Source organism: Schistocerca americana, chromosome 1, assembly GCF_021461395.2.
Source record: "Schistocerca americana isolate TAMUIC-IGC-003095 chromosome 1, iqSchAmer2.1, whole genome shotgun sequence".
Taxonomy (NCBI): Eukaryota; Metazoa; Arthropoda; class Insecta; order Orthoptera; family Acrididae; genus Schistocerca; species Schistocerca americana.
Window position 1 is genome coordinate 306,907,736 of NC_060119.1, and position 22,992 is coordinate 306,930,727.

At 40.0% G+C, this 22,992-nt stretch overlaps 1 protein-coding gene across 1 annotated transcript in view; it reads right to left on the minus strand.

Moving 5' to 3' along the window:
• LOC124545457 (2-oxoglutarate dehydrogenase, mitochondrial-like) overlaps nucleotides 1-22,992 on the minus strand; it is a 162,509-nt gene that overhangs the window by 72,435 nt on the left and 67,082 nt on the right. Inside the window, exons 8-9 of the mRNA XM_047124423.1 lie at nucleotides 19,790-19,927; nucleotides 15,837-16,017 (exon numbers count right to left, since the gene is read on the minus strand). Of these exons, the coding sequence (XP_046980379.1) occupies nucleotides 15,837-16,017; nucleotides 19,790-19,927 (319 nt within the window). The remainder of the gene's footprint in view (nucleotides 1-15,836; nucleotides 16,018-19,789; nucleotides 19,928-22,992) is intronic.

Here is a 22,992-nt window from a genome sequence, read left to right on the forward strand (position 1 = left end):
TGGGGATATGCTCAGACGTAACTGATCATTTCGAATCAGCTGAGGATTTTGATCCAAATCTCTGTTTACTTCAAGTGCTTCTAACAGACATAGTTCCAGTCCTTTGTTGGCTATCTGTATTATTTCTGTCTGGACTTGATACCTGTGTCCTTCCTTCAGCACTTGTTCGGCAAAGGTGTACAATCACCACCTGCGTTCGTGTTCAGTCAGCCTAGTTGTTAAGTCCCTGCCTGTCTGACCAATATGTAAGAAGCACTACAGCTCATATCCTATTCAACACCAAGGACAAAATGTATTTAGTAAGTAACAGTGATGTTTACAAAATCATTTGTAATGACTGTGACAAACTATGTATTGGAGATGGTCACTTCCAAAATGTCTACTCTTGGTAAGATTGTCGAAATTTTTACCACATGTTCTTAAGATGATATTCTCGGCGAACTTCGAAACCTTTTTCGATATCTCTGTCAGATGCCGAGATCCAGAGGTTCCAAGTTACCATACTTATGCCTAAAACTGTAAAAGACGATATTCTACCGTTTTTACACCTTCCCTAACAATAGTGAATGGCTCAAATTTTAACTGTACATTCTTCAGATATTCAGTTAGAAACCCCGTTTCCTCGTTTTTGAAAATCTATATTTGTTATCAAGATGCGCCCGAAAAACAATGATTTTTGGGTACCAAAAGTACCAATTGTGGGGATGGCCACCTCTATAATTTCTATTCATTGTAAATCGTCGAAATTTTTACCATATGTTCCTCGAAACTTTTACCAAATGTTCTTCAGATTCGGGACCTTGAATTTTTTCGGTACCGTTATCCGTTACCGAGATTCAGAGTTTCAAAGTTACCGTATTTATGCACGTAAAATAAGCACGGAATATTCATTCTGAAGATAAAATGCAGTTTTAACTGACGTAGTGAATACATGACAACAGATCTAGGGTCATCGCAAGGGTTCTGAGGTCACCAATTATGTTTTTAGTCAACATTTTTTCACCAATAAAAGTTATCACTCGCTATCTCTGTGTAATGGCCACGTCGCGCCTGTACAAAAATGCCCTGAGCGGGCACAACTGAGAAGAACTCAAAATGACCGCCAAAAATTATTTTAATCTGAAAAGACAGCAAATTCAGTAAATTATTTTCAACAGCAATTTTGCCCTTTTGAGATATAAACCAGACATTTTCGATGAATTGCGATCGAAGAGCAAAGTATGTGTTTATATTATGCGTACTTTCTTTTTGTTTACATGTGTCAAAGAATATAAATGTGGCGAAGTGTACAAATAAGTTGTCAAAACTTTGCTGACTAAAAGAATTCGTTTTATACATGCAGCACAGTCTGCTGTAACGAAGAAGAGAAGGAAACTAATTGAAAATGCTCCTGTCGGAGCACAAAGAAAAAGGTTGACAGAAGAGACTGACGGAAAAGTGTGGAACCAGTTGCCTCAACCCCGCAATGCGGCTTCCTCACCAAAAATTATTGCGTGTGTACAGATTCACGTTCTTTTGTGATGAAAGAGAGTAGCATAGAGAAATGACAGTGAAAGTGAGGGCAGACAGCGACAGTGGGATATTAAAAGACACACAGCGATGGTGGGAGAAGGAAAGTGGCACTGACAGAAAAAGAGAGATGGAAGAAGACAATAGTAGGGGGAGCCAAAAGAGAAGAGATTTTGATAGGCAGTGAGAGACAGTGGCAGAAAAAAGAAAGAGAGATGGTTGGAGATAGAAGCAGTGGAAGCAAAAGAGAGAGGTTACAGTGGAAATTGAAAATATAGATGAGTAGAGAACGTAGAGAGGCTTGGAAGGTGTGGATCCTCCAATACCGGTGAACTTTAACAAGTAGGAATATGGGAGGGTGCATTTTGAATCGAAATTTTAAACAAGTGGGTATAGTGAAAAAATAAGTTGTGGTCTCAGAATGCTTGTGATTCTAAGTTATGGCGGAAACAGTGACAGTGTGAAAGAAAGGCAGAAGGAGATAGCGTAAGAGAGAGAGGAGGGCTGAACTACAAAGTGAGGCTGGGTAAAAGAATTTAGAATGTTCTCTGTTAAAAGAGCGTGAGTATGTTCGCGTGCTAAAAGTCTTGGAGAGGAAGGCGAATGAGAATTGAGGCTTGCGGTTCCTCAATCTTTTACAGAGCAACATATCAAAGAAGAACATATTCCCTTTTTCATGCTCCAACAGAAGCATTTTCTCTGGTGAATTATGTGATAAAGGATGTCATTTATTTGCACAAGTTCCTATCACTTCATAGCAAACTATTCCCTCATGAAACACAACTTACAGACGTTTCTATAGGAATTGTAGCCAATGTCACTTCCACCAGAACAATATTCCAAGCACAACAAATGCCAGAGCAAAGAATTTGAAGTGTCAGTTAGACCGCACAACTGCCTTTTCTGCACAATGTGTAGCCCCCACACAGTTCCCCAAAGTACGATCTAAAAGAGTGTCATAAGATCAAAAGTAAGAGTAGCCTCAAGGAGTTTCAGATGAGCTAATTGATAGACCATGAACTCCAAGAGAGCTTCCCTAATCTACACACAGAGAATGGGCTATCTCACCATCACAAAGTGCTATGGTTAGTGGGACATGCTATCAAGTAGTTGTCATTTATTTTGGTTTAAGGAGCTAAGTTCTTCATGTCAACGCGTCTAAATAAAAATTGTTCCATGACACTGAAGAAAGAAATTTTCCTGTTTGATTTCCAAACTGCATTTGCTATTTGATGGTTAGGTGCTATATGTAATCTGATAACCAAAACAATATTTTAGTGGAACAATTATTCAACCCTTCCATTGCTAAATTCTGTTTTATAACATTTAATGTAATTTTCGCTTCTATTATTGTAGTTATTGACATGAAAATCCCTGATGCATTGCAACAGATTGTTTACAAAACGTTTTGGGTGCAGCTTCACTTAAAACTTAAAATACCTAACACATTTAAAAGCTGTCTGCAAAGTGATAATAGGAGAGCACCATTTACTGTCATTACTGTGTGCTCTCTGCAATGAAAAACTTACTTACTAAAATGTTATTAACTGAATGTAAAAAAGCACATTATTAAATAATTTATAAATGGGACTTGCATAACATAAAGTACAAAAGTAAATGACTTGAGAGATTTAAGAATCTTCATAATCAGTATATTAGAAATTAAATTTACTTGAGTATTTACAAACAGGAAACAGTTACTTGTGTATTACAGTTATCATTGATATTCTTCAATGAATTATCTGTGATTATTTTAATTAAGAGAGAAACCAATTTTCAGAAAACTAATTAATTAATTGTTTGACAAAAGCTGCCTTTAGGTGATATTTTATTTCACAGTACTAATGTTGGGCATTTCCCATCATCATCAGTACTTATATTACACAAAAGACACATATTTCTTATAATAAGCAACTTACAGTGCGAATTGCACTATCACAAAGCAGCTGTTGACAAACAATTAATTAATAATATGAAGTATTTGCAATTTCTACAAGCTGCAAAACATCACACACACAAGACATTCTCATAGTCAATAATTCTTTCAAACACATAATTAACACTTTTTTCAGGTACTCTAGGCATTGATTATAGCACTCACATATGTAGAAAGATATAATTCAACAAGACTATTAAATAATAGATTATTTATAAGTATTCCTCAAGTACATTGGCTGAATTACACATATCATATGATATGTGTTACGCATATCATATGATATCCTGCTCCCAGAATGCAACAAGAGAGCTCACAAATTAGGGATCACTGGACAGTGATTGGTTGAAATGACCAGCATTGTGGATGGTTGTGTTCTCTGTATGGATCTTCGAGATTTCTGAAGAAAATATCAAATGTTCTCTCTTAAAATCCCTGTGAAACAACCTCACAACTAAGTATCTTCAGCAATAGAAATTGCATATTAATTAATATTTCTGCATGTAGGAATTCTTCCAACGACATTAAAAGCCAATACCAAACAATATGTATGTGAGTTACAGAAATGCATAATGCCAAAATGCTAAATAATACATTTGTTTTTCTTCCGCCCTGTTGACCTACACTATGTGAGATTGTAGTTTCTGAATTTGTGAATCTTTGAGTATAGGCATGGGCCCAAGTGCTGCATACAGTCTGGCTATTGTTTGCTTTTTCTGAGACGGGAAATTTACATTCAAAACTCCTCAAAACACATGCATAATTCAAAATATTCTCAGCAGGATAATTTGCCTGAGTTACATCATAACTTCTGTGGATCTACAAATATTACCACTTAGTTTCTTAATAGTATACGGACATGTAATTCCAAGTGAAAAACGTGTATATTTTGATTTTTGTAACGTTTTGAAGGAAATATTGTAAGTAATACCATTTCCCATGCACTGAAGTGTTACCATCTCCATAATTTTCGCTTTTATATATCTATAGTGTTTCTTGCAAAGGATGAAAATGTAATAAGCAAAATAAGTATAATTGCAATAAACAGAAATGGATCAAAATTATCAACTTGGATACGAATGCATGGTTTCATGGTGATATATTCTGATGAAATTCTCTTGAGCTTCCAGCTGCATCAAGTGGTTTAAAACCCACAAACCTTCTGCCACGTTCTCTTCAGCCATTGTCATGTGGTCGCTGTTGTGTGCTTGTTGCTACTATCCCTATATAGCTGCGTTATATTAGGATGGCAGCAGCTGAAAGCTCGAAAGAACTCTATCGCCGATCGCTGTGGCCGAGCGGCTCTAGGCGCTTCAGTCCGGAACCGCACTGCTGCTACGGTCGCAGGTTCGATTCCTGCCTCGGGCATGGATGTGTGTGATGTCCTTAGGTTAGTTACGTTTAAGTAGTTCTAAGTCTAGGGGACTGATGACCTCAGATGTTAAGTCCCATAGTGCTTAGAGCCATTTGAACCATTTTTTTGAACTCTATCAATCAACTGGTACATTCCAGTTAAATCTATAAATTATTTGATATTTGTCTTGTGGCAATAATGTGGAGCAGCATTATCTATGAAGTGAGATATTGCACCGTGCATGTCACTAACTTCAAACCAGAATTGTCTGATGACTTCAATATTTGTTTCTGTTATGTACTTGTTTACATTCAGTATTTATTTACTTAATCGCCTTATTTTTATAACATTTATTTATTAACTACAATAATTGAAAGAAGGAAAAGTCGGTTTTCATAGGAAAGAACAACGTAGTTCTAATTACAGTTATTATATGTTGAGGCCCAATGTAATAAATAATTAATATCATAGGACTCATTTATGTGACTATGTGATTGTGAGCGTGTGTTGCCAGTCAGTTCGTTGAATGTATACAGATTTTGAGCAACTTTTAACTGCTGACAAGATTTATGTATGGTAATCTGAGACATTACCTCCACATTACACATATCTCCAAACTATTGTGCTTATTTTAAAGTATTGACAATTGGAAACTAATGACATGAGAGTGACACGCTATTTCATTCTCTATGTACATTTTTGAACCTAGCATTACGTAATCTCATGAGTTGAGAAAAAATATGTCTTGTGCTCAAACAGAGCATCAAATATGTTCTGTGGATTTTGCAATTTATTGATACAACCTCATCTAAATTCGAATTTTGGTTCAATTACGTGAATTTTAATCGAGTAGCGCATCAGAATTTGGGGAGGCAAGCGGCAGTCACGTTTGATCATGTCACACAAAGTGGGGAGATGCACCTACAGATGAAGCGAGTCTGATGTGTGGATGAAAACGAAGCCCCAGAGGGAGCCGAAAGTGAGGCAGCCCGAATATTCCGGAAACTCGGCGTACGAATAATTCCTTCAAAGATGTAAGATGCAGTTTTCGTGGGAAGACAGCCCTTAGCAACAGCAGGATGGACTCATTCCTGGTCCTGACAAGTGGGAGAAACAAAATAGTCTCCCCAGAAAATTATGTTTTGTACCAGAGAGATTGACCACAAAATTGCTACATACCAAAATAGCGCAATTGGGCTAGGTTTAGCAGTGGGATTGCATCTACAAGCAAACATGTGATGAGTCAAATATGTCATACTGAATAGCCTTTTTGTGATACTTCTAACCTGTGCAGAATGGAAATATGCCTGTATCAGTGTGGATGTGCAATTTAATGTATGATGAGTGAGTCAATGGGTTAGATCACCATAAATATAGAACATACGAGACAAGATTAACATCCTTCAATACTTATTTGTGTAGATCAATGAAGTTTTTATAGCAATAATTTGCTGTATTACTTAAACTGACTGTGTATGATGGAGGAAGTCATATATATTCTCATACTTTTTGCACCATATGATAATACGCACTTTGTACTTTATTGTAAAATAACGATGTAACTATTTTTCTTGCTTCACTCCCTATTATCACACGAAAATTCTTTTAATAAATTTTTAAACAATGCTGTGATGATTGTAGAAGAGAACAAATAAAGCAATTTTTTCTCAAAGTATTAAGTATGTGTTTCTTAAAAAAAATCCAAGCAAAACTGTGCTGTCGCTGTATCTTAGCCAGTTTAGGATGAATAGTAATGAGGCTACGCTATTGTTATCGATATACCACCTCAGGTACCTTATTCATCATCTACAATGACTGCAGATCTTTATAAACTTTTAGATCACACAGACTGTTACATATATGTAGGCAGGGCTTACAAGTTACTTTAAACATAGTAAATGTAGAAATCTATATACGATGTAGAACAGCACGATGCATTTATAAAAAGGCATATATGATGCTTGTTGTAACAGGTAAGTTTGGTTGTAGAGCTCTGGCTGCAAACTAAAAAAATCAATCCAGTGTAAAAAAAGAAAAAAAAAATTGCCCATATTATTGATAAGAAATACGTGTGATTTCGAGTACAAAATACACATGTTGCACTTTTGTTTTAACTTGATTGTTCCATAGCAGTAACAATAGACACATGGTTCAGGTATTTACGATACTGGCATAATTTGCACATTAATCAGCATTTGTCGAAAAGCTTAGTTTGATCTTTGAACAATGCATCATTGTTATTATTGGATGCAACTATTCTCAGGCTTTAAGTCAGAAGCCGGCCGCTGTGACCGAGCGGTTCTAGGCGCTTCAGTCTGGAACCACACGACCACTACGGTCGCAGGTTCGAATCCTGCTTCGGGCATGGATGTGTGTGATGTCCTTAGGTTAGTTAGGTTTAAGTAGTTCTAAGTTCTAGGGGACTGATGACGTCAGATGTTAAGTCCCGTAGTGCTCAGGGCCATTTTTAAGTCAGAACCTTTTCATATATCTCTCTCTCTGTAACAACAATGTGAAGTTATGTCTGTAGACATAGGTTGTAGTGATTCGAGAATTTTTGCGTAAGTTCTAGAACCACTCGGCCTTCTACCGTTTCGAACACAGGATATTTTAGATATGAGTGCGAGAAAGTGGAATCCTACCTACTGTGAGTGACATGTTTGTGTGTGCAGGTTGGAAATGAGTCACGAGTAGAATGTAGACGCGCAGTCGAACTGCACAGACAAGTACTTGTCGGTCGATACATGAAAGTTAAGTGAAAGTGGACAGAAGAACCATGGAGTGTTTATGCTGTTCTGTACTAATTGTGTTTTGACCTCTGTTATAGTAACGTGAGTAGTTGAAAAAGAACCATTAAAAACCATTTGTCTTAGCCTTGTTGAAGGGAAGACGTGTATTCTGTTTCATGTTGAAAATGGACATGGTTATTAAGCCAACCTTCCCTTACATCTAAATTAACTTTGTTTCTGACGTTTGCACACACGAGATACTTAGTAACCCATATTTATTTATGTGAAGAGTGGGATTTTGCAAAATGTCTGAAGTTCAAATATACATCATTGGTTGAATCAAATGAAACTTTATACGTGTACTTATTTTTATAAGTAGCAAAAGTCTTGAGAAATTCCTGTAACTAGCAACATACGTCGGAGAAGAAGAGCAAGAGAGTTTGCAGCGGCAGGCTAACCAGCAAAGAAGGTCGGCCGAACATCCAAGTAAGTCATCTCGTTAAGGAAGTGGAAGTTTGCATACATACTTCAACACTTTAAGTCGTCCAAACCGTTAGAACGTGGCGACCCGTGTGAAAGGACAGAAGAAAACAGGAATTTCGAGACGAAAACGAGAGAAAAACCTATCATGTGTTGCCAACCGAGCATAATAATGAGAAAATCTCGACGCATTAGACCAAGAAGAAATACGCCTAGAACAGTTCGTCCTAGAAGATTCAGTGCGGGGAGTATACAGCTCTCACACGCATCGCGAGGACGCAGACGCGGAATCCAATATCCTACGCTGCCGGCCCCAGTTGCTGTTCACCGGTGCTGACCTGCTTCCACACCTACGCAGCGAGAACTCTACGTCGGATGAGCGTGAAACAAAGCTTAATTACTGTAATAAGAAGTGTGACAGAATACTGTGGAGTGAACCTTTACTGTGTATTTAGTATAATTACAATTAGAATTAAATGCTTACAAGGTCTGAAGCCTATAGGAGTATGGATAACGTACAGCAAGCCGAGGAAACTTCAGAACCATCCATGGCAACGAAAGTTAGCAAAGAAGGACCTGACTGGTCTGAGTTAGTAAATCTGATCAAAATTTTAAATTCTAAATTAATGCCCAGAGTAAAGCTTCAAATGCTCAGAATGCAACTCTAAGTGAAGAGCTGGGTTTAGTACATTCTAGTTTAAATGCTCAGAGTGAAAGTCTAAAGGTGTGGCTGAGCGGTTTTAGGCGCTTCAGTCTGGAACCGCGTGACCGCTATGGTCGCAGATTCGAATCCTGCCTCGGGCATGGATGTGTGTGATGTCCTTAGGTTAGTTGGGTTTAAGTAGTTCTAAGTCTAGGGGACTGATGACCTCAGATGTTATGTCCCACAGTGCTTAGAGCCATCTGAACCATTTTTTGAAGTTCTACATAACCAGAGTGAAACCTTAAATAGTCAAGCAACCAATGCAGGTTTGTTAAGTGCCAAAGTTGAGTCAACTGCTGACTACATTTCAGTGTGTGTAAAAGTTACTGATTCATGTCCGAAGGTGGTGATTCTAAAACATAGCTTTAAAACCATGAAACCATTGGGTTATCTTGCAGTTTTTATTAAAATTTCATGCCATTTGAAGCTTGGAATAGGACTGATAGCAGTGTTATTTAGCGTGTTTTAACATAATGTGAGTACATACATCGTGTCTGATGGTAGAAAATGTAGGCATCTGTTTTAGAAACATAAACCCAATGGGCTTCCTTCATTTTGCTAAAATTCCTTGTCATTTTAAACTCAGAATAATTATTTTGGACTGGTGGCAGTGTAATTTAGCGTGTTTTCAGTGTAAGACATCTTCATGTCTGACAGTGGCAATTGCAGACACTTGTTTTAAAACATAAAATCAGGTTTTCGTACAGAGGGTGGTGCCTGATCCTGTGCTGCTGGGGCTTCATGATGTTGAATCTTTTACTACAGTGTACAGAACGCAAGTGGTAATTAGGATGCTTAGATAAGTGGGTGAAAGGGAATCAGTAGGAGATCTGGCAGCCATGCAGACTGTTCCAGCTCTGTCTTTGCACCAGTACTCTTTCTAATCTACACATGCAGAACATTATAGCTTATCTCTAACTCACACTTTACACATGATATGCGAGAATTTCTGTAGAATCTGTGGGCACATTGAAGGCCCGAACATGACAAATGCCAGATGCTTCCAATATCTATAACTTGGATACCACTAAAAATAGACTATATGTTTAAATAGAGCGAACCTTCTGTTAATGCATGTTTACTTCCTCTTATAACTCTGTGTATAGGATTTTAAGAGGTCTTGACAGACAAACGTACTTAGGAGTACCATTAACTGTCTAAAGCTTGAAGTCAGTCATAAATTTTCCCACACAAATACCATGTGGTAATAGCACAAACATAGATAATAGTTTTTCACAAAATTTAAAGTAAATCAGAGTCTACTTATCTCATCATAATGAATTATTACACTACAGCGCACATTACTGTTCATAAAAAGAACAACAGTGATGTACAACATGGCACAATACACACTTAGGTAAAGTAAAATAAATATTCATTGGTGTGGATTTCATAGGGAAAGACAGTGGCTGAATATGACAAAATATTATTAAATAACTGTTAGACTGATACAAAGTCAGAATACATTTATAAAAGTTCTGGAATACTAGTAGGCCCTAAGTGATCTCTAGGAATGCTTATGAAATATAAACGACATCGTAATACAGTTACAAAATAAGATCTCTTAGCGCGTTTGGTATATCTGATATCAGCACTTCACATGACACAAAGCATGCACCTTACCGACATGGGGAGGCTTGCGTGCCCCTACGATACAAGAGCTGTACTGCATTTGCAACAAGAACAGAAAAATATCTGAAGAGAGGCAGTAGCCTTTTCAGTAGCTACAGAGGCGACAGTCTGGATGGTTGACTGACGTGTACTTGTAACATTAACCAAGATGAACTTGTTATGTTGCCATTGTGAACGACTGTAAGCAAAGCCGAAACTGTAGCCGTTATATTTCCTGCTGACATGCAGATATACCGTATTGCTTAACGATGGTGGCATCCTCTTGGGTAAAATATCGAGTAAGTAAAATAGTCCCTAATTTGGATCTCCAGGTGGGGACAATAGAACTCTAAAAACAAAACAGACATTCTGCGAGCCGAAGCGTGAAATGTTAGATTCCCTAATCGGATAGGCAAGTTAGAGATTTTATAAAGAGAAACATTTGGGTTGAAGTTAGATTAAAGTGAATTAGGTCTGAGTATAGGGTTATCAACACAAAATCAAATACGCGTAATGTACGGGTAGGTCTGATAATGAATGAGTAAACAGGAATGCAGAAGGAAAGAAGATTGGGTTTAATGTCCCGTCGACATCGATGTCATTTGAGACAGAGCACAAGTTCGGATTCTCTCAAGGATGAGGAAGGAAACCGGCTCTGCTCTTTCAAGGGAACCATCCCGCCATCTGCCTGGAATGATTTAGGGAAATCACGGTAAAGAAGCAAACACACGCTGTAAAAGTACACAATTACATACTGACTAGTTCTGCAGATGAAGAAGGGACTGAAAGAATATACTATGAGATGAAAGAAATTATTCAGATACTTAAAGGAGACGAATATATAGTTGTGGTGGGGGACTGGAATTCGATAGTAGGAAAAGGAAGAGAAGAAAAATAGTAGGAGCAAATGGATTGGGTGAAAAGGAATAAAATAGAAAAGCTGCATGCTAGACTGACGTGCGGAGCGTAATTTAATCATTGCTTATACTTTGTTTACGAAACATGAAAAAGGTTGTATGCATCGGAGAGACCTGGAGATGCTAGAAGATTTTAGGCAGATTACATAATGGTAAGATTGGGATTTCGAAACTAGATTTTAAACTGGAAAGCATTTTCAGTGGTATATGTAGACCCTGACATAGCTCATTTCGTTTTTCTGCAGATCAAAACTGAAGAAATTGCAGAAGAGTAGGAAGTTAAGGAGGTGGGACTTGCATAAGTTATAAGAACCTGAGACTCTCGAGAAATTCAGAGAGATCGTTAAGGAACGATTAATTGAGTCTGGGTAAGGAATGCTACAGAAGATGAATGGGTAGCTTCAAGAAATAAAGTAGTAAAGGCAGGAGGGGATCAGATAGGAGTAGTAATCCTTAAATAACACGCGAAATACTTACGTTAAGTGATGAAGGAAAAAATATTAAATATAAACAATCTGGTAAAAGAGAATACAGAGGTCCAACAAATGAGACTGTCGGGAAATGCAAAACGGCAAAACAGTATTGGTTAGACGCTTGCATAACTAATGGGAACGTAGCTGCCTACAAAAAAATTAAAGAGATTTTTGGAGAAAAAAGAAGAACCTGTATGAATATTAATTGCTCAGATGGGAAGTCCGCATTAAGCCAAGAAGGGACGCTGAAAGGTGGAAGGACTGTATAGAAGCGCTGTATATGGGAAACGAACTTGAAGCAATGCTATAGAAAGGAAAGAGGAAGTAAAAGAAGAGATGGAAGATACGATACTGCGAGAAGAATTTAATAGGGCACTGTAAGATCTAAGTCAAAGCAAGGCGCATTCCCACTGAATTATTGAGACAAAAATTCCCACCTGGTGCGCAAGAAGGTGAAGCACCCTTACACTGCAAGAAGAATGTAATAATTCTTATTCCAAAGCTGGTAGGAGCTGACAGGTTTGAATATTACCAGACCATCAATTTAATAAGAAATGGATGTAAAATACCGACATGAAATATTTACAGATGAGTGGAAAAACTGGTAGAAGCTGAACTTGGGGTAGGTTAGTTTGGGTTGCTGGTAGAAGCTGACCTTGAGGTAGGTTAGTTTGGGTTCCAGAGAAATGTAGGAATGTCTGAGGCAACTTGATCCTACGAATTATCTTAGGAAATACACTGAAGAAAGACAAACTTTCGTTTATACCATCTGCAGATTGAGAGAAAGCATTTGAAATTCGTTGACTGAAATACACTCTTCGAAATTCTGAACGTTAGAAGGACAAAATATAGGGGGTGATAAGTTATCTACAAGTAGTACAGAAAACAGACTTCAGTTGCATGAGTTGAAGAACATGAAAGACAGGGGATGAGTGAAAAGGGAGTGAGTTATTCAATCTGTACATTGAGCAAGCAATAAAGGAAACCAATAAGAAATTTGGAGATGGAATCTAAGTTCAGGGAGAAGAAATAATTTTTGAGGTCTGTCGATGATATTGTAAATTTATAATAAGCGCAAACGATTTGGAACAGCAGATGAATGGCAAGTAGAATGTCTTGAAAGGTAGAAGATAAAATGAACATCAAGAAAAGCAAAACGAGGGTTGTGGAAGGTACTCAAATTAAATCAGACGATGTTGAGGGAATTAGATTAGGAAAGGAGAAACTGAAAGTAGTAGATTAATTATGCTACTTGGACAGAAAAATAACTGATGAGGCATATGAAGATGTAAAATGGGGGACTGGAAATAGTAAGAAAAGCGATTCTGAAGAAGAGAAATTTGTCAACATCGAATATAAATTTTAGTGTTATCGAGTCTTTTTTGGAAGTATTTGTCTGGAGTGAAGGCTTATACGAAAGATAAACGTGGACGATAAGCAGTTCAGACAAGAAGAGAATCGAAGCTTTCTAAATATATGCTGTATGTAAGAATGCTGAGGATTAAGCGAGCAAATCAAATAATTAACAAGGGCATACGGAAACGAATTGGGAAGAAAGAAAAGATGGCACAACTTGACTAAAAGAAGAGACTGGTTAATAGGGCGCATGCGGAGGCCTCAAGAAATCATCAGTTTAGTAGCAGAAGACAGTGTAGCGGGAAGCTCTGAAGTGGGAGACCAACACTTGGCTGTAGTAAGCAGATTCAAATGGGTGTAGGTTGCAGTAGTTATGCAGAGTTGAAGCGGATTGCCACATACTGTTACCATGAAACCAGTCTTCAGACTGAAGATGACAACAATGTGGGAGGTAGCAATGTGTTGCACGATTCTTCTGGAAACGTACTTTTAGAAACATCAACAGTAAATCTTTCCATGGTGCACAATGCCTCTGTTGTAGCGTCTGCCACTGCAGTTTGTTCAGCAACTCCGCAATTGTCTCTCGTCTAGTAACCGATCCCGTGAAGAAAGTTGCCACTCTACGTTGGATCTTCTCCAACTCTTCTATTTATCCTACTCGGTAAGGGTCTCAAGCTGATGAAAAATACTCAAGAATCGGTTGAACGAGTGTTTTGAAAGGCACTTCTTTCGAGGATGAATTACATTTCCATCATATTATGCCAATGAATCTCAGTCTGACTTTTGCTTTGTCTACTATTTGTTTATATGATAATGTACTTTAGGTCATTATGCATGATCATCCTAGACATTTTGCGAGAGTTACTGTTCCGGTGATTTGCCACCAATAGTAGTGTATTTCTTGTTCATTACATTCATTTACGTTTGGATCAGCTGCCAGTCCCTACACCAGTGTCGATCTTCCGCAGGTGATCCAACATTTTATTCGTCTTGTTATGTTGCAACTTTACTGTGGACAACAGCATCGTCTGCAAAAAGCGTCATCGAGCTGACGCGGTTGCCTGCTAGACCATTCACGCACGTTGGAACCAGTAATGGTTCTTCGGATACTCCATGAAGTTACACAATTGGCCATTAAAATTGCTACACCACGAAGATGACGTTCTACAGACGCGAAATTTAACCGACAGGAAGAAGATGCTGTGATATGCAAATGATCAGCTTTTCAGAGCATTCACACAAGGTTGGCGCCGGTGGCGACTCCTACAACGTGCTGACATAAGGAAAGTTCCCAACCGATTTCTCATACACAAACAGCAGTTGACAAGCGTTGCCTGGTGCAACGTTGTTGTGACGCCTCGTGTAAGGAGGAGAAATGCGTACCATCACGTTTCAGACTTTGATAAAGGTAGGATTGTAGCCTATCGCGATTGCGGTTTATCGTATCGCGACATTGCTGCTCGCGTTTGTCGAGATCCAATGACTGTTAACAGAATATGGAATCGGTGGGTCCAGGAGGGTAATACGGAACGCCGTGCTGGATCCCAACGGCCTCGTATCACTAGCAGTCGAGATGACAGGCATCTTATCCGCATGGCTGTAACGGATCGTGCAGCCACGTCTCGATCCCTGAGTCAACAGATGGGGACGTTTGCAAGACAACAACCATCTGCACGAACAGTTCGACGACGTTTGCGGCAGGATGGACTATCAGCTCAGAGACCATGGCTGCGGTTACCCTTGACGCTGCATCACAGACAGGAGCGGCTGCGATTGGTGTACTCAACGACGAACCTGGGTGCACGAATGGCAAAACGTCATTTTTTCGGATGAATCCAGGTTGTGTTTACAGCATCGTGATGGTCGCATCCGTGTTTGGCGACATCGCAGTTAACGCAGATTGGAAGCGTGTATTCGTCATCGCCATACTGGCGTATCACCCGGCGTGAAGGTAAGGGGTGCCATTGGTTACACGTCTCGGTCACCTCTCGTTCGCACTGACGGCACTTTGAACAGTGGTAGTTACATTTCAGATGTGTTACGACCCGTGGCTCTACGCTTCATTCGATCCCTGCGAAACCCTACATTTCAGCAGGATAATGCACGACTGCGTTATGCATGTCCTGTACGGGCCTTTCTGGATACAGAAAATGTTCGACTGCTGCCCTGGCCAGCACATTCTCCAGATCTCTCACCAACTGAACACGTCTGGTCAATGGTGGCCGAACAACTGGCTCGTCCCAATACGCCAGTCACTACTGTTGATGAACTGTGCTATCGTGTTGAAGGTGCATAGGCAGCTGTACCTGTGCACGACATCCATGCTCTATTTGACTCAATGCCCAGGCGTATCAAGGCCGTTATTACGGCCAGAGGTGGTTGTTCTGGGTACTGATTTCTCAGGATCTATGCACCCAAATTGCTTGAAAATGTAATCACATGTCAGTTCTAGTACAATATTTGTCCAATGAATACCCGTTTATCATCTGCATTTCTTCTTGGTGTAGCAATTTTAATGGCCAGTAGTGTACCTCTACATCTCTCGATTTTACCCTGTTAATAATGACGCACTGTGTTTTGTCTCTTACAAAGTTCTGAATGCTGTCAGGAATCTGGTTCAATGCTGGGTAAGCTCGCATTTTGTTCAGTAAAAGAAACTCAAGGGACTTCATGAAATAGGACGCCTTTTTTTCAAGTGAATTTCGCAACATCTCTGTTTGATTTTTATCGAGGAGATTTTCGTTGTGGAGAAGTGCTGCTGTCGCTACCTGTGTGTGGAGCTGCATGCCGGCGGGCGGCGTGAGCACGGCCTCTGCCACGGCCTGCAGCACGTCGGCGCGCAGCCCCGTCACGGGGAAGGCGAGCGGCGCACACGCCTCGGCGGGAGGCTGACGCGGCGCCGGCAGGTCGCTCCAGTCCTGCAGCCGGTGGCTCGTCTCGCGCTGCGCCCTGCCACACACGTTACACCTGTCAGACCAGCCGGCGCCGTAATACCGACGCTCGAGTACTAGTTGGGCCACGTCAATTTACGAGCTATGCATCATTATCTGCCGCGCCTGTTTGCTCCTCCTGCGGCTACTGCCTTTGCCAGAGTCGATATCCAGAGAAAAGAAGTTTCTCTAGTCTGGAGGGAATGAGCTGGACTTTGCCTAATCATCCTAAATGCGTTGCGGAGAAGGCCTAAGAGGCAGACTCAAGGTCGAATGAATTTTCCATAATAACAGTGTCTCCAAGCAACTCTTGGAAAATAAATGTGTGGGAGCCCTAGCATTATGCAGTATTTTGCAGTGAAGTGATTACCGCGAGAGGAAAAGAGCCAATAAAATTGGTTGCATGCAGCTACTGAGTCTGATTGGCTGGAAGGCCCGAATGTTAAATAATTTATAGGAGTGGTCAAGAGTTCATGAAATCGGGGAGTCGGCCGTCCGGGGTGGCCGAGTGGTTCTAGGCGCTACAGTCTGGAACCACGCGACCGCTACGGTCGCAGGTTCGAATCCTGCCTCGGGCATGAATGTGTGTGATGTCCAGGTTAGTTAGGTTTAAGTAGTTTTAAGTTCTAGGGGACTGATGACCTCAGATGTTAAGTCCCATAGTGCTCAGAGGCATTTGAACCATTTTTTCGGGGAGTCGACAGACAGCTCACATGGGTGTAGACGGCGTTTTGTGCCCTTAGGTGCAGAGGCAGTGTTCTAAAGTGTGTTTCTCTAGTCAGTCGCTGCTGATCCTGAGCCATCATCTCAGTTGCTCGAATGGTCGGCAAAAATGTTAACCTTATGTTTAGTAAGGATTAGTAGGTCGAGTCATCTCTTGTGTTAACTAACGCACATAACCCGGAGATTTTCCGACACGTGGAATTGTCTCAGCATCTGACCGGTCCAGTCACCATTTAAAAGAAAGAGAGCTGAAAGGGAATGAAATCACACTTACAATCAACGATTCGTATTGCTTAGGTAACATTGAGGTCAGTGGCACTATTCAAGCTGATGAAATTAATCAGTCAATTTATGCATTAAGATCAAATTTTTCCAGCCAACTGAAACCATCGATTGTTCATCTGAGTCGAGGACCATCAAACGGGGGGAGCAGGGCCCATCTCTGTCTTCTTCAGTGCCACAACAGCCCAGTGCTTGCCTCATCCTTGTCTTTCTTGCTTCTTTTGTCATTTGCTGAGCAGCTAACTCTGCTTCATGTACACGAAGCTCATCCAGTTCCTACAGTCCTTTAGCTGTGTTCTGTCCAAATCTTACCCCTAACTCCTCCAGAACCTTAAATCTTTCATAGTTCCCACAATTAAAAGTTATTACAGAATCAGACACTGGTAAATTTAGAGTCATAAGGCCAACAAATACATTTTTTGGCACACGGCACCACACAACATTACTGAATGGTTCAAATGGCTCTGAGCACTATGGGACTTAACATCTGAGGTCATCAATCCCCTAGAACTTACAACTACTTAAGCCTAACTAACCAAGGATATCACACACATCCATGCCCGAGGCAGGATTCGAACATGCGACCGTTGTGGTCGCGTGGTTCCAGACTGAAGCGCCTAGAACCGCTCGGCTACACCGGCCGGCCATTATTGAAGAACTCATTCACATTCTGGGTCTTCCCATGTAAACACTTCTTTAGTAGCTCAGGATTTGCCAAATCTCTGTAAGTAGGTTTGATTACCTCCATTGCTGCCAAAGGAAGAGAATGTTTAGGTGTACATTCATACAGGGTGTCAGAAAATTCAGCTTGCCTATATTTACAACAAGTGTTTGGTGGAGGTGGTCACAAAGCATGACATGGCTTTTCATCGGTTGATATTGGAAGAAAAAAAGTACTCTACACAGCTCTTTTCATCTTCCATAAATTGTCACAGTTATCTCTAATGGCCTTCCCATAATATGCCCAAAACTCATCAACTACAAAAATAGACGATAATCACACTACTTTCAACGAAATCTAGTATCAGAATCAAGGACTGATTTGTTTATTCGTAATGCCAACTTCTGAAACGTAACAGTAGGCACGAAACAAAGCAGTTCAAAGCCTTCTAGGCTGTGTAATTCCCAAGATATGACTGCTCAACCGTGGCAGTAGATGCGTAGCCGCGAAATTTAACAGTCACATGTCAACATTTAAAATATTATTTGTAGGTCTCACAATTGTGTGATTTTAATGTATTATAAACCAAAATGTTTAGAAAAGTCCAAAGTACATTATGGAGTACGAAACAGAAAATGTTAAATTTCAACGAATTTCATGTACAATGAATGCCACTTAAGTTAGCAGTTGCGTGCAGCGGAATACAAAGGTGATTTTAGCAGATTGCTTTATACTTATTTACGTGTTTTCACATCAAGTACAGTGATTGCAAATTAAGAGGCATCATATAGAATTATCGCATCCAATAGCAACAAAATTTAAATGATCCGTGGTTGACATGGAGAACTGTGGACTTCTCTAGATGGGTTTTTCTTTATTGACAAGCGTACGGGAACCTATAAGAAACATGCTCCTCTGATGAAGTTAATGGAGATGATACGCTACTAAAGATGAAAAATAAACAAATACCTTCAGTGCTGGTAAAGCAGGTAACCTTGAGGTTTTGTGAATTCTTCTGGTATGCTATCAGTTTTAGGCGTTTGCTTGAAAATTTCTTGTAGAGAAACTGTCTAACATGAATATGCTCCAGTTCTCATCACAATCCCAGCAGTTCTACAATGACAATCACAACTTTTTTCTACAAAAGCAGTCACCGGAAGGCTAACATCATCGCTACTGTAAATTTTAATGTTAATGGTATTCTAACAAATGTAATGAAACGATGTTTTCATGCGTTCTATATGTATTATGGTAACAAACAAAGACAACATAAGGGCGTTTTACTAGGAAGTCAGAATATGAACAGAATCCTTTTTTTCTTCTTTTTACTCAAGCGCCACTATGAAGCATAAAGACGAGGATTTAGCATTCTGTCAATGATGAGGACATTAGAGACCCAACACAACGTTAGGGAGCGATAGGGAAAGAAATCAGCCGTATCCTTTAAAAGGAACCACCCCAGCATTTGCCTTAAAGTATGTAGGGAAACCACGACAAAGCTAAATCTAGACTACCAGACGCGGACTTGATAGGCCTCCCCGTGTGTTACATCTGCGTCACCACACGCGCTGATTTAGTAGGAGGAGGCGTAGTCAGTGAGCCAGGTTGTCGATGGGGACATCGCAGTTGCCATGCTAGTTTGCTGCTCTGCTGTCCTGTTGTATACAATGGCGCAAATAAAAATAAAAAAAAAAACACAAGTGCTACTGTCACAGTTTAATTACGGGATCTGAATTCCATGTTTCGATTATTATTACGGGAACACAGATCACCTGCAACAACGGAATGTCGGACTTATTTTCATCATAACATGGTCACACCCTTCGAAAGAATATGCACGAAATGAGCCCAACAGCGAAAGCATGCGTTCATATATGATTACAAGAATTATGCCAGCTGAAAAAGAAGACAACTAAAGGAGAAATATTACTCACTGCATTCAAATTAAAGAATATTCCGATAAATTGAGATTTAAAAAAACATATGCATTCAGGATTCGCAAAGCATCGCGATTGTGGATTTTGCGAGACATTTTTATTAGGGAATGTAAGATTCGAAGTTAAGATACATTTCAGTTGCTATCAATCGAAAAAAGTAACAGCGGCATTCTAAGTAATAAACTTACCTGGACATTTCCTGTTTGAAAAGTGTGTCGTATTTGCTCCAGATTGCTTCAGCTTCCTCTGTGGATAGCAGACCTTCTGAAATTAATTTTTCTTGATAGTATTCAGTCACTGGAGCCTTTTCTCGGATCATTTTGTACCTGAAAAGGAACATTTCTCCAAATATAGTATTTCTAACAGGAGTGTAGTTGCAAGGATAATTAGAACAATGAGTTAAATTACGTAAATTTCTGAAAGTTTAACTACGAGCGTTGGAACTTAAATAGTGGCAACTATTTATTCGCAACCGATTCAAAAGAGTTACATGTTTGCACCTGTTACTGTCCTTCAGAGTAGTCACCAGCGTTGTGTAGAACCGGATGCCAGCGATCTGGAAGGCGTAGTATACCGTTAGCAGAGCCTGTTCTGTTGATGGTGCGAATGGAGCGGTCTACTGCCTATCGAATCTCTGGAAGAGTTCTGAAGCGAATGCCACCGTCAATGCACAGTATTACTGTTCGTTTTTGGAGCATCACCTGCTACCAGCTTTGCGAAAGAAGCGGCGACACTTTCTGCGCAACCCACCCATCATTTTGCACGACAATGTGTGGACGCATACAGCGCAAGCTGTGGCTGCTCTGTTCGGTCGATGGGACTGGGAAGTACTGTACCATTCACCATACTCTCCGGACTGAAGTCCTTGTGGCTTTGATTTGATTCCGAAGATGAAGGAACCACTTCGTGGCATTCGCTTCAGAACTGTTCCAGAAATTCGACAGGCACTAGACAGCTCCATTCGCACCACCAACAGAACAGGCTCTGCTAACGGTATACTACTTCTTCCACATCGCTGGCGACGGATTCTACATAACGCTGGTGACTACTTCGTAGGACAGTAACAGGTGCAAACATGTAACTCTTTTGTATCGTTTGTGAATAAATAGTTGCCACTACTTAAGTTCCAACCCTCGCATAGAAACCAGGAAACAAATCTATTTCCTTACACATTGCGGGTTGTTGTTGTTGTGGTCTTCAGTCCAGAGACTGATTTGATGCAGCTCTCCATGCTACTCTACCCTCATCTCCGAATAACTACTGCAACCTACATCCTTTTGAAACTGCTTAGCGTATTCATCTCTTCGTCTCCCTCTACGATTTTTAACCTCCAGGTTCCCTCCAACATTAAATTGGTGATCCCTTGATGCCTCAGAACGTATCCTACAAATCGATCACTTCTTCTAGTCGAGTTGTGACACAAATTCCTCTTGATCCCAATTCTATTCAGTACCTCCTCAAAAGTTACGTGCTCTACCCCTCTAATCTTCAGCATTCTTCTAAACACCACATTCCGAAAGCTTCTATTCTCTTCTTGTCTACACTGTTTATCGTACATGTTTCACTTCCATACATGGCTACACTCCATACAAACACTTTCAGAAAAGACTTTCTGACACTTAAATGTATACTCGATGTTAAAAAATTTCTCTTCTTCAGAAACGCTTTCCTTGCCATTGGCAGTCTACATTTTTGGAACTCTACTTCAACCATCATCAGTTATTTTACTCCCCAAATAGCAAAACTCCTTTACTACTTTAAGTGTCTCATTTCCTAATCTAATTCCCTCAGAAGCACCTGATTTAATTCGACTACATTCCATTATCCTCGTTTTGCTTTTGTTGATGTTCATCTTATATCCTCTTTTCAAGACACTGTACATTCCGTTCAACTGCTGTTCCAGGTCCTTTGCTGTCTCTGAGAGAATTACATTGCTGTCGGCAAACCTCAAAGTTTTTATTTTTTCTCCATGGATTTTAATTTTTACTCCAAATTTTTCTTTTGTTTCCTTTACTGCTTGCTCAATATATAGATTGAGTAACATCAGGGATAGGCTACAACCCTGTCTCACTCCCTTCTCAACCACTGCTTCCCTTTCATGCTCCTCAACTCTTATAAGTGCAGTCTGGTTTCTGTAGAAATTGTAAATAGGCTTAAGATCCCTGTATCTGACCTCCTCCCTTCCGCAGCTCGTGGTCGTGCGGTAGCGCTCTAGCTTCCCGCGCCCGGGTTCCCGGGTTCGCTTCCCGGCAGGGTCAGGGATTTTCTCTGCCTCGTGATGACTGGGTGTTTTTTGATGTCCTTAGGTTAGTTAGGTTTAAGTAGTTCTAAGTTCTAGGGGACTGATAACCATAGATGTTAAGCCCCATAGTGCTCAGAGCCATTTGAACCATCTTTTTTTTTGACCCCTCCCACCCTCAGAATCTGAAAGAGAGTATTTCATTCAACATTGTCAAAATCTTTTTCCAAGTATACAAATGATAGAAACATAGATTTGCCTTTCTTTAATCTATCTTCTAAGATAGGTTGTAGGGTCAGTACTGCCTCAAGTGTTCTTCCCCAAGTTCGGCTTCTACCAGTTTTTCCATTCGTTTGTAAAGAATTCGTGTCAGTATTTTGCAGCCGCGACTTATTAAACTAATAGTTCGGTAATTTTCACATCTGTCAACAACTGCTTTCTTTAGGATTGGAATTATTATATTCTTCTTGAGCTCTGACGGTATTTCGCCTGTCCCATACTTCTTGCTCACCTGTGGAAGAGTTTTGTCATGGCCGGCTCTGTCAAGGCTATGAGTAGTTCTGATGGAATGTTGTCTACTCCAGGGACCTTGTTCCGACTTAGGTCTTTCAGTGCTCTGTCAAACTCTTCACGCAGTATCATTTCATTTTCACCCACGTCCTCTTCCATTTCCATAATATTGCCCTCGAGTACATCCCCCTTGTTCAGACACCCTGTATACTGCTTCCACCTTTCTGCTTTCCCTTCTTTGCTTAGAACTGGTTTTCCATCTGAGCCCTTGATATTCATACAAGTGTTTCTCTTGTCTCCAAAGATCTCTTTAATTTTCCTGTAGGCAACATCTATCTTACCCCTAGTGATACATATATTTCCACATCCTTACATTTGTCCTCTAACCATCCTTGCGTGGCCATTTTGCACTTCCTTTCGATCTCATTTTTAAGACGTTTGTATTCCTTTTCGCCTTCTTCATTTACTGCATTTTTATAATTTCTCCTTTCATCAATTAAATTCAATATCTCTTCTGTTACTCAAGGATTTGTACTAGCCCTCGTCTTTTTCCTACTTGATTCTCTCCTGTTTTTACTATTTCATCTCTCAAAGCTACCCATTCTTCTTCTACTGTATTTCTTTCCTCCGTTCTTGTCAACC